The 11,753-nt window shown below is 44.4% G+C and overlaps 2 protein-coding genes across 2 annotated transcripts in view; both read right to left on the bottom strand.

Moving 5' to 3' along the window:
- The window catches only part of xkr5a (XK related 5a), a gene marked incomplete at both ends in the record, with an annotated part of 8,120 nt that extends 5,932 nt beyond the window's left edge, over positions 1 to 2,188 (bottom strand). Inside the window, 3 exon segments of the mRNA XM_080833077.1 lie at positions 584 to 607; positions 609 to 769; positions 2,062 to 2,188. Of these exon segments, the coding sequence (XP_080689203.1) occupies positions 584 to 607; positions 609 to 769; positions 2,062 to 2,188 (312 nt within the window).
- A 5,041-nt stretch (positions 2,189 to 7,229) lies between these two features.
- The window catches only part of prdm1c (PR domain containing 1c, with ZNF domain), a gene marked incomplete at its 5' end in the record, with an annotated part of 9,303 nt that continues 4,779 nt past the window's right edge, over positions 7,230 to 11,753 (bottom strand). Inside the window, 3 exons of the mRNA XM_080833436.1 lie at positions 7,230 to 7,844; positions 8,772 to 8,900; positions 9,294 to 10,336. Of these exons, the coding sequence (XP_080689562.1) occupies positions 7,278 to 7,844; positions 8,772 to 8,900; positions 9,294 to 10,336 (1,739 nt within the window). The 3' untranslated portion in view covers positions 7,230 to 7,277. The remainder of the gene's footprint in view (positions 7,845 to 8,771; positions 8,901 to 9,293; positions 10,337 to 11,753) is intronic.

Raw genomic sequence — 11,753 nt, 5'->3', positions numbered from 1 at the left:
AAAAGACACACACACACACAGCTGCAGGAGCGGCAAATAAGGAAGGAAATTGTAACATTACACTGATTGCTCGCTTCTCCAGGGGGAGTTAACGGCACTCTGGAGGCTGCTCGCTGCCCGTGGGTCAGTTTCCATGTTTGGCATGTAATGGGTGGAATTAGTATAAGTGCTCGGATATCTGATATCAGTACAGTAGTTAATGGATGTAAATGGTCTGCGTGAGGCGGGTTTCTGGTCAAATCTCTAGAAGATAATCCGAACAATGCACACAAACCGAGAAAGAAAGGGTCTCAAAGCACACACAACTCCGGGCAGGGCATGCAAACTGCTCAAGGCTTTCAGACAATTATCATATCATACCAAGGCAAACACACACTACCATCAGAATTATGTCTGCAATTACACCAAGCCCAAAAACCCATAGCACAAAAGTCTGTCATAAACACTACTTCTCTATCACACAAACACACACGCTCGCTCAGACACAAACACACACACACACACACACACACACACACACACACACACACACACACACACACACACACACACACACACACACACACACACACGTAAACACACACCTCTTGAAGATGCCCAGGTGCAGGCAGGTGTGTGAGGGCCAGGAAGCCTCGGCGCTGGTCTCCGTCAGCCAGGTACCACCAGCAGCTGATCGCCTGCACCAGTGCCCCCGGGACCAGCAGCGCCAGGGTCCAGGCTGCCCACAGGCTCTCCCCCACCCACAGGTAGTATCCAACGCAGTACAGCACTGACAGACAGAGAGAGAGAGAGAGAGACGAGAGAGAGACGAGAGAGAGGAGAGAGAGAGGAGAGAGAGAGATTATAAACCTATGCATGTCCCCGTCATTATGTGTGTGTGTGTGTGTGTATGTGAGAGAGAGAAAGAGAACGATAGAAAGAGAGAGAGCGGAAGAGAATAAAAGAGTAAATAAGATGGACTAAACAACTAATGAGGCCGAACACCTTTGGTTCAACAACAGAGGCACTTTGTTTGTAGTGATTACTTGAGATCAGCTAGCCAGGCGTCACCTTTATTTCTGAAAGTAGGTCTCTGTGCCATGGGATATGTGTTGGTAATGAGCCTGCCCCTGTTATCTACAATTGTCAAATGTTTTACTTTGATGACCACATATTGCATCACCTTCAACAGTTCTCTGTGTGTGTGCACGTGCGTGCGTGACGCACACGCGCAGACCTGGCAGAGGACCACTCATTGATTTGGCGCTGCCCTCGGTACTCCCAGGCGCACACGCACGGTATTTTAATACCTCCTGAAAGACGTCCGAGTGCCAAGCCACAGCTCTTTTTAACTCCACCCTTCGGCTCGAGTAAATGGATCTCCTTACTGCGCTCTTGTCTTGCAGATGCATCACGGAAATTGGTCGTACATAACAAAACAGGGCATAGACAACGCATCACAACGTGCACAGAAAACATCTGGAATACATCGTGCTCTGCGGCCAAGACCACTTGGCCCACCTGAGTAAGTCAGAAATGATGATTGGTCGACAATATTACACTTCAACACTTCCAGCAAATGTAACACAGACAACTAGATCCTTCATTGCAATGGATAGCCTAGATATTTCTTATATATTAACTAAGAAGGAAAATCCATAAGCAACTTCGACTCGAAACAACTCATCTCTCTCTCTCTCGTTTTCTCCAGAGCTCCGTGCTACCTCGTGAGAGGAATATTAATATAACCCTCCTTGGTTACACACACAGCATAGTGCGGCTAAGGTTTAAGAGACGGATTTAGCGTTGAAATACGCAAAACCTAGCCTACTAATCGACTGTTCATTCCGTAGTGTCCTACATAAGCTACAAGCCCTGACATCAATGGCTAAGACAGATCCTTGGAATTTAGCAGGGAAATTCAAACATAATCTAAACAATGTATGCAATTACAGCAAGCAATATTTCAAATCAATAAGATAAACTAAAGTAATATGTAAGGTTGCCAGGTTCAGCCGCTGTAGCTTTCTGAAGGTTATGTTATGATGTGTCGTCTCGGGAGTATTGTGGGTGCCCACTCACGCGCGGTTCTCTCCGCCACGATCACGAGAGCCGACACGGCGAATAGTATCACTTGGCACCATGCGGTCCAGCATCCTCTCCGGACCGCCGGTGCCATCGCCCCGGCGACGAACTCCTCACTTATCATGGTAGTGCGGAGAAGCGGACACTAGAATCCATCCGTGACATTGTTGACATCCTTCATTCTCTGCGGATACCGTTACTCCTTCCTCCCGTCAAAAATATCTGACGTCACCCCTTTGGAATTAAAGCTGCAGCACACGGCCAAAGAGCCTACTGTAAAGCCACGATACACCATGGAACCAGGAAGGTGATACCGTGATACCTCCTCTTCCGACATATGGAAATAGTAGTACATTTAATTAAATGACACACTTGTCTTAATGAATGAAACACACACACACAGACACTTACACACTCAAACACACACACGTGTGTTCGCTATTATATGAATACGCTATGAAGGCATGTGAATATTTATTTATTTAATTTATTTATTTATTTGACAAAACTACTCTACAGTTAATTAGACTGACGCACCTAGGCACATGTTTATATCTTGAAGCTAGATTAAGAATGTGTGAGACCAAATTAGTCATTTCAATTGCTTTGAAGATTAGGGTAAAGTAAAACAAGAATCCAAAGTATAAGGATAGGAGTAGAATATACTTGTACACCCCAGACTGACTGAGCCATCAGAGGTCTTCTGTTCTCACACAATCAGTTGTGACAGTGCGCCTTTGTCATCTCATCAATAAATGCATTGAGTCATTGAGATACATCCAAGTATGAGAAAGATACAAATACACACAAAAAACACACACACACACACAGACACACACACACACAACAGAGGCTGTATTTCCTGAGGTTACTCAGGAAAAATAAATTAAAACAGGAACTGTTAGTGTCCTTTTACCGCTGCTCTGTGGAGTCAGTGCTGAGCTATGGCATCTCGCTGTGGTTTGCCAGCTGCACAGCAGCAGAAAGAAAGGTACTCCAGAGGGTCATTAACACCGCACAAAGAGTCATTGGCAGCTCTCTGACACCTCTGGAGGACATCTATAGAACACGCTGCCTCAGGAAGGCCCACAGCATCCTCAGAGACTTAACACACCCTGGTCACCACCTTTTTGAACTGTTGCCCTCAGGGAGGCGCTTTCGCACCATCAAAGCAAAAACAGACAGGCTGAGAAACAGCTTCTATCCAAGAGCCATCATAGCACTTAACAATGCACAAATTAAATTTGTATAGTGATATTGTATATATTTGTATTGTTTTTGTTTTTTATTTTTCAATAGCACTGTCTGAGAGCTGCCACCTCAATTTCGTTGCACTTGTGCAATGACAAATAAATATATTCTATTCTATTCTATTCTACACGCACACACACACAAACAGTGAGAGACATACTCACACACATAACAGACAGATGTAGAACTCATTAAAAAAAACTGCCTTGTAGGTACAGTCGTATGCAAAAGTTTAGGCACCCCTGATAATCTTTATTACTTTCATTTATAAATTGTTGGGCGTTTGGATCAGGAACTTCTTTGTCACATATATAATACTACATGGACACAGTGATATTTTAGAAGTGAAATAAGGTAAATTAGATAAACAGAGAATATGCCAAATGTATAATAACAGAATTAGACAGGTGCATACATTTGGGCACCCCAACAGAAAAATCACAATAATATTTACTGGAGCCTCCTTTTGCCAAAACAACAGCCTCTAGACGCTTCTTATAGCCTCTGATGAGTGTTTGGATTCTGGATGAAGGTATTTTGGACCACTCTTTCTTACAATACAGCTCCAGCTCTGTAAGGTTTGATGGGTGCCTAACGTGGACAGCCTGCTTCAAGACATCCCATGTATTTTCAATTATATTCAAGTCTGGGGACTGGGATGGCCATTCTAGAACATTGTAGTTGTCCCTCTGCATAAATGGCTTAGTGGATTTGGAGCAATGTTTCGTGTTATTGTCCTGCTGGAACACCCAACTCCGCCGTAACTTCAGCCTGGTTACAGATTCTTGAACATTATTGTCAAGAATTTGCTGGTACTGAGTTGAATCCATGCGACCATCAACTTTAAATAGATTTCCAGTCCCTGTACTACCCACACAGTCCACAGCATGATGGACCCCCCACCTAATTTTACTGTGGGCAGCAAGTGTTTTTCTAGGAATGCTGTATTAATTTGCCTCCATGCATAATGCCTCTTGTTGTGACCAAATATCTCTATCTTTGTTCCAAAATGAGCCTGGCTTGTTCAAATGTAGTTTGGCAAACCTCAAGCGAGCTTGTTTGTGGCGTGTGTGCGGAAAAGGCTTCTTCTGCATCACTCTCCCATACAGCTGTTTTCTGTGCAATGTGCGCTGAATGGTTGAGCAATGCACAGTGACACCATCTGCAGCAAGATGACCTTGCAGATCTTTGGAGGTGGTCTGAGGGTTATTCTTGACCATTCTGACCATTATTCGCCTTTGCCTCTTTGTTATTTTTCTTGGCCTGCCACTTCTAGCCTTAGCAAGAACTGTGCCTGTTGCCTTCCACTTCATAATAAAATTCATCACAGTGGAAACTGATAGCTGAAACCTCCAGGATAACTTTTTGTAGCCTTCCCCTAAACAAAACTGCTGAACAATCTTTGTTTTCAGATCATTTGATGGCTGTTTTGATGCCCCCATGTTGTCACTGTTCAGAGGAGAATCAAAGAGAAGCACAACTTGCAATTGGCTACCTTAAATACCTTTTCTAATGGTTGGATGCACCTTTCTATGGAATTGAAGGCTTGACGAGCTAACCAGACTAATTCTGTGTTGCATTTTATCAGCATTGAGTAGGTACAGGTATTCAAATCAACAAAATGATGAGGGTGCCCAAACTTTTGCACAGCCTATTTTTCACATTTGATTTAATTTCACACCAATAAATACTGCTACACTAAATATCTTTGTCTGGAAAACACCCTAGCACTCAGTGATAACTACAAAATAAATATTTGACCACTGTGATCTTTTTTGGTGAAGACAGAGTAAATTATCATGCAGCCTTAGAGGGGTGCCTAAACTTTTGCATACGACTGTATATTTCATATTATGTCACTGTTTAGTCATCATTAGAGTCTGTGTGCAGAATAACATTTGGTTCTTTGTGTTCTTTGTCTTTGTCTTTCTTTGTGTAACTCAATAGGAGTTGATGAGTCGAATAAAAGGTCATTCTCTACATGAAGGAATATGCATATAAGGTGGAGAATTGTCTTCTCCACCTTATATCTCAATTGGGTTTATTGAGAAATTGTTGGGAATGATGCAGTGTTCCATCCATCATCCATCTAGCATATGGACTCCACTACACACAACCCCCAGCGACAACAACTGTACGGGAACACAGGCAGTCCAAAATTGATTTAGTCGTGTAGTCATGTAGTATACTGCATTGAGTGTAGAAGTACAAAATACAACAGTCATGTACTTGTTCTTGAAGACAGCAGAGGGAGATGGGTTTTAAGCCCAAATCAATTTAAATGTATTTAATTTAAGTAATGTTAGTCATCTCACATCTACACTGTTCCCCTGTAATAATATTGCTGTCATGTTTATCTATCTACAGAATACTCACATAGTTTGTGTTTAACTAAATCGGCATGAATACACCAACAGAGAGCCCTCAAGCCTTCATAGAATGCACTACTATTTAATGATTATCAGCTGTGCTTTTGAGAAAATGGTTATGCTAAGCAGATGCTTTGGTTGAAGGTGACCTACAAAACAAGAACAAAATTAAAATATATATATTTATACAAAGAAAACAACCAAAGCATTATGCACATTTACTGCTCACCCAACAGGTGGGAGGAGAGCGAAACCTTTCTTTAGCAGGGTCAAGGGTCAGCATCCAGGTTGTTGTATAGGTTACGGTATGTAATGGCCGACTGACTGCTGCTGCAGATGGAACCACTTCACAGAAATGCATTACTAGTTTTTAATCCTCTCTCTCACACGTGCGTGCACACACACACACACACACACACACACATACACACACACACACACACACACACACACACACACACACACACACAGACACACACACAGACAGACACACACACGCACAGACGCACACACACACAGACAGACACACACACACACACACACACACAGTCAATAGAGTATCCTGCTGGCACATAATATGTCCTTATGATGAGTGGTGATGTGGAAAATAAGTTCAGTGAGGTTAAAGGCCAGAGGTCAGAGTTCAGTTCAGAAACCCAAAGTTCAGAGGGCTCAGTCACAATGGAGTATGCTTGTGTGTGTGTGTGTGTGTGTATGTGTGTTTGTGTGTGTGGGTGTGTGTGTGTATGTGAGTGTGTGTGTGTGTGTGTGTGTGTGTGCGGGTGTGTGTGTGTGTGTGTGTGTGTGTGTGTGTGTGTGTATGCTTGTGGTCAGAAATGGAAGGATGTAGTTTATTGCAATAAAAGTGATCACTTCCCTACACCACCCTTTCCCTCTCTCTACTCTCTACACTCGCTGTTCCTCTTTCAGTGTCACTGTGTCTCACACACACTCACAAACACTCGTCCTGAACGCAACCACATCCGTATGAAGGGAGAGGGTCACTCACGTACACACATGCAGGTCTGCACATGTGCACAAGGCACATATTACAGTAATCAAGACACTTGTGAGGACAGACATCTTTAATCAACTCTCAGCATTTTCACAAACCAGGATCCTGAGCACAGAGAAGTTCATCATCACATTTAAAAGAAAATAATAAATTAGAACATTTTTAAAAATATATATCTTAAATGCCTCCCGTGTCAAATAACAGAACATACAAATCTGTATCTTTCAATAGCAAAAGTATTTATCAATGGAAAAGAACACACAACAAGTAGGCTTTGAAAAGTAAAATAATGCCGTTGCATAGCTACTCTGAGGAAAATAATGTCCCTGTGATTTGTTTTTGCTACAAATAGTAAGGCAGTGAGACAAACAGCCTTAAGCTCCTGAAACAGAAGAAACCTGATTGTTTAGCTGAGGACAGGCCTCATACTCAAGTTCATACCTGACTCATTCTGTCTGACCTGATTTCTCTTGTGAGAAAAGTAGCTCTTAGATTGTCTCAAGATAAGCCAAAATAGCAGACTACTGTAAAGGAATGTAAATTGATGCTGTTGATAAGGGAAGCTATTGAAGACATTGCTACTGATCCAGTTCCTGCTTGATGTGTACAGTGAGAAGAGGTAGGTAAGTGCTCTGATGTACTGGATGCTCTACCAGCACAGGATCTCTACTGCCGACTTGCTGCCTGGAAGATTTGAGCCCCATCGCCTCCATCTCCCTTTGAAACATCTCCAGGATGCTTCTCTCTGCCTTACTTTCTGGCGCCCTCTCCAGCCTCTCTGCGGCATCGCTCAAGTCAAACCTCTCAATCTCCATGTTGGTGTAGTCCAGCTGGTCCTGGGTGCATGACTGCCCTTGTGTGGTGGGAGGCTGCATTGCAGGGCAGAAGCCCTGCAGGTGGATCTGTAGACTGCAGAGGTGGAGGTAGACTCTGGGACAATGGGGACAGGCGAAGGTACGGTCGTCCTCACCTCCCTCACATCCACCGTCACTACCGCTGCTGTTGTGGAGTCGTCGGTGGAGTTTCAGATGGATTAACTGTGTGAAGCGGGCTGGGCAGGTGCAACACTTGTAGGGCTTCTCTCCGGAGTGCAGGCGCTGGTGGGTCTTTAGGTTGCTGGTGCTGCTAAAGCGTTTGTGGCACACCTGGGGAGAGAAGGGGAACAGAGAGAAATATGAGGACGGGGAGAGATAGTGGAAGCGGGAAAAGAGGAACAGAGTTAAAGATGAGGATTGGGAGAGAGAAACGGAAAGAGAGAGTAAGGGAGAGAAGAGGAACAGAGAGAAAGATGAGGATGGGAGAGAGAGAGAATGAGGGAGAGAAGAGAAACAGAGAAAAATAAGGATGGGGAGAGAGAAAGAGAGACAGAGAGTGTGAGGGAGAGAAGAAGAACAGAGAGAAAGATAAAGATGGGGAGAGAGAGAGAGTGAGGGAGAGAAGAGGAACAGAGAGAAAGATGAGGAAGGGGAGAGAGAGAGAGTGTGTGAGGGAGAGAATAACAAAATAGAGAAAGATGAGGATGGGGGGAAAGAGAGAGTGTGAGGGAGAGAAAAACTTTGTAATAAGCCCGTGGGCCTTGTCAATGTCATACATGAATTACATGCATAATCATATATACCGCATACAGAGTACTACATACATAGAATGGAAGACATAAAACATCCAGAAACAGGGTTAGACTGAGAATGAGTGACAGAGAAAGACAAAGTGAAAGGAAAAGTGGGAGCTATGATGAACAGAGAGGTGTAGAAAGATAGGTCAGGTCAGCCCACAGAAGTGAAACACACATCAAAGACCAACACACACGCTGATGCCACAGTAGTATCACTCGGCTGCCGAGCGTCACTCTGATCTCCAGATCCAGAGCTTCTCAGATGTCTGTTTATGACAGTGACCCAAGAATGAATGAAAGAAAAAACACATAGTGAAACAAACCTGACGTGTTTTAAACAAAATAAAAATAAAAACAATCACCCTCTCGGCAACCCCTGGCTAAATCTCTGCTTAGCACATCCACAGTCAGGAGCCCCCCCCCCCCCCCCCCCAGTCCACCTCTGATCCTCCCCTCTCACCTCACATTGGTGGGGCTTCTCGCCGGTGTGGACCAGCCTGTGCTTCTGCAGGTGGGCCAGCTGGGTAAAGGTTTTGCGACAGGTTGGACACCTGTAGGGCCTCTCCCCGCTGTGGACACGCAGGTGCACCTGGAGAGAGAGAGAGAGAGAGAGAGAGAGAGAGAGAGAGAGAGAGAGAAAGAGAGATCAGGAAAGGGGACGGGATGATTAATGTATCTGCCAGTCAGGATAATAATCAGTTTTGACTAGTACTGCAGCTTAGAGCTGAGGTGCAATTGCAACATAGATGTCTTACTTATGACCACTAATGAGGTCTGTTGGTTGCTGGTTTGAATATTCCTTTCCAAAGTTACTTTTTAAAGCAAAGGTATTCGGCTATAGATCCAGTGCAATGTAATAGAAGACCAGTGAACAAGACCAAACACTTTACTCAAACTTAAAATATTACAACTGCTCCCTGTTGCTTAAGAAACCATCACGTGATCTAATCGTGCGGATTAACTCAGAAGGCCATTTCCGTACCTTCAGGTTGGAGAGCTGGCCAAAGATCTTCCTGCAGATGTTGCACTCATAGCGAATCTTTCCATTCTGTCTCATTAGCGGGTAGGACAGGGTCCTGTGGCTGATCACGCTGCTGTGTCCCGATGTCTGGAGGTCTGTCATCTCCACGGATGCTGGTTGGGATCCCAGCTGAGCAGAGGTTGGTTTGGAGGGCAGGGCGCCTGGTGAGGCAGACATGCCCTGCAGAGGTGAGGCGTCCCTGGGCTGGTCGAATGCAGATAGGCCACTGAGGCTGGTGGTAATGGAAGGTGCATGTAGCTGGGTGGCTTTGGCTAATCCGCATGTTGCATGTTGATGAAGGTTGCTGTGGGCAGCAGCCATAGAAACATCAAAGCCTTTGAGGTCACTGCTTAGCAGTGGGTTCACGTCACTGAGGTAGCTGGTTGGAGGTTTCCTGTGGCTTTTAGAAGACCCAATCAGAACATTATATTCACCACTGCTTGACAGTCTCAGAAGATAGGGGTATGGCTGCGTTGGCTCCAGGTTTAGTGGGAGGGCCCTGTTTTGAACTGGCTTATGAGAATACAGGAGGTTAGAATGAGGTGACATCCTGTGCAATGCTAAGGGAGGGCAAGGAAGGTAGTACTGAGATGCGGGGTAGATTTGCAAAGGCATAGGGTATCCTGGATATATTGCTGGACTGAGAGGGATATTGCTACTTTGTTCAAAAGGAGACAGGTCTTTAAGTATGCCAGAGGAACCTTGTTTTCGTTCTCTCCTAAGGTCGTTATTGAGTGCGCTAGGGCCCGTCCTCAGGGTGTATGCTGGATGGTCTGCATTAGGGCCAAGGGTGTGGACATTCAGAGCAGGTTTGGGGCAGATCATTTGTGAAACTGCCTGGGAGTGGCTTTGGAGGGTGGAGCCCATCGGTGGTGCCCGGTGTGGAGAGTGATCCTTCTTCAGGATGTCTGTCACGCTGTGACCCTTCTTCATGGTGGTCCTGCTCAGGGTTGGGACAGTGCCCTCTACTGGCTCGATGGCATCACACGGCGATGAGATCTGCCCTGAGGGAGGAAGAGAAGGATATTTAGGCAAACAACACTCACGTTCTTAGCCAATCAGAGGGAAGTGTTGTGCCATAATAATGGTTCTCTGACATTTAAATTTCTATGAGCTTCATCTCCTGTCCGATTGACCTGTGTCACTTAACCCTAGAACCCCACCAATTATTGTTAGGCTTGTGGAAATCTCGATGAAGGTTCAATCAGAAAGATAAATATTCTTAAAGCAGCACTTAGGGGTTTTTGGCTTGGAGCTCCCCCTAGCGGCGAAACCTGTTGAAATTTGCTTTCCTCGTTTATGACAAACTAGCGAGTCATCAACTCTGCTAACACAGTCAACCATCGAGCAAGTGCAAGACAAGACAAAGCCGGACAGCAAATAAACTACTTACTTATCCAGCAGAAAGATGGCTAGCTCTGATTCGAAATCGCTACCCGATCCTAGTCGCACATGCGCAGACACAAAGGACTGGGTGGCTCCAGAAATCTTACAGACCGCAGTCATTTTTGCTACAGACCCCAAATGGCAATGGCGGACAGGCCATTCTCCATATTAAAAGTAATTGTAGCTGCACAATTTTTTTCAAGCTGTTATTTTAAGATAGATTTGTTACATAGTGTTGCTTTAAGGAAGAGCTGATGTCATAATGGTCCAATAGATCTCAGAGAATATCAAATACGTAAGGGATAATGTATTGTCCGGAGGTCATTCTACAAAAATAATTCCCGACGGGGCGAACAACACCCCGACGCGCAGCGGAGGGTGTTGTTTTGTACCGAAGGCAATTATTTTTGTAGAATGACCGACGGACAATACATTATCCCGCTTATTATACGGGTACTTGCCAAAAACGATAGAAGACATTCCTCCAACATATCTCTTTTTAATGATTTAGGTGCCGTTTCATGTGTCCCGTTTAGAAATAAATAGTTCTTCAAGCAAATAGAACTTTGAAGTTTCAGGTGTTGCATAGCAACCCATTACTTGCTGACTTCAAATTACTCTCTACTGTTGCGTTAAAATGACTGGACTTCTGGCGGAATGATATGAAAGATGTGAATTAGAAGTACAAAACCCGTTGCCAATGACAGCGGTGATTATCTTTCGCAGAGGTCTGTTAGCAGGAATTAATGTATGGGTATGACGTAGGGATGGCCCATTCAAATCAACGGTACTTTTTGGAACATTCTGAAGAGCCGTATAATAAGTAAGGGATAATGTATTGTCCAGAGGTCATTCTCCAAAAATAATTCCCTTCAGGACGAAACAACACCCCGCCGGACAATACATTATCCCGCTTATTATACGGTTACTTGCCAAAAACGATAGAAGACATTCCTCCAACATACCTCTTTTTAATGATTTAGTTGCCGTTTCATGAGTCCCATTTAGAAATAAATAGTCCTTCAAGCAAATAGA

The sequence above is a fragment of the Sprattus sprattus genome (genome assembly GCF_963457725.1).
Source record: "Sprattus sprattus genome assembly, chromosome: 2".
Lineage (NCBI taxonomy): Eukaryota > Metazoa > Chordata > Actinopteri > Clupeiformes > Clupeidae > Sprattus > Sprattus sprattus.
Note: the sequence above shows the minus strand (reverse complement) of the source record. Positions and strands in the feature narration are given on the sequence as shown.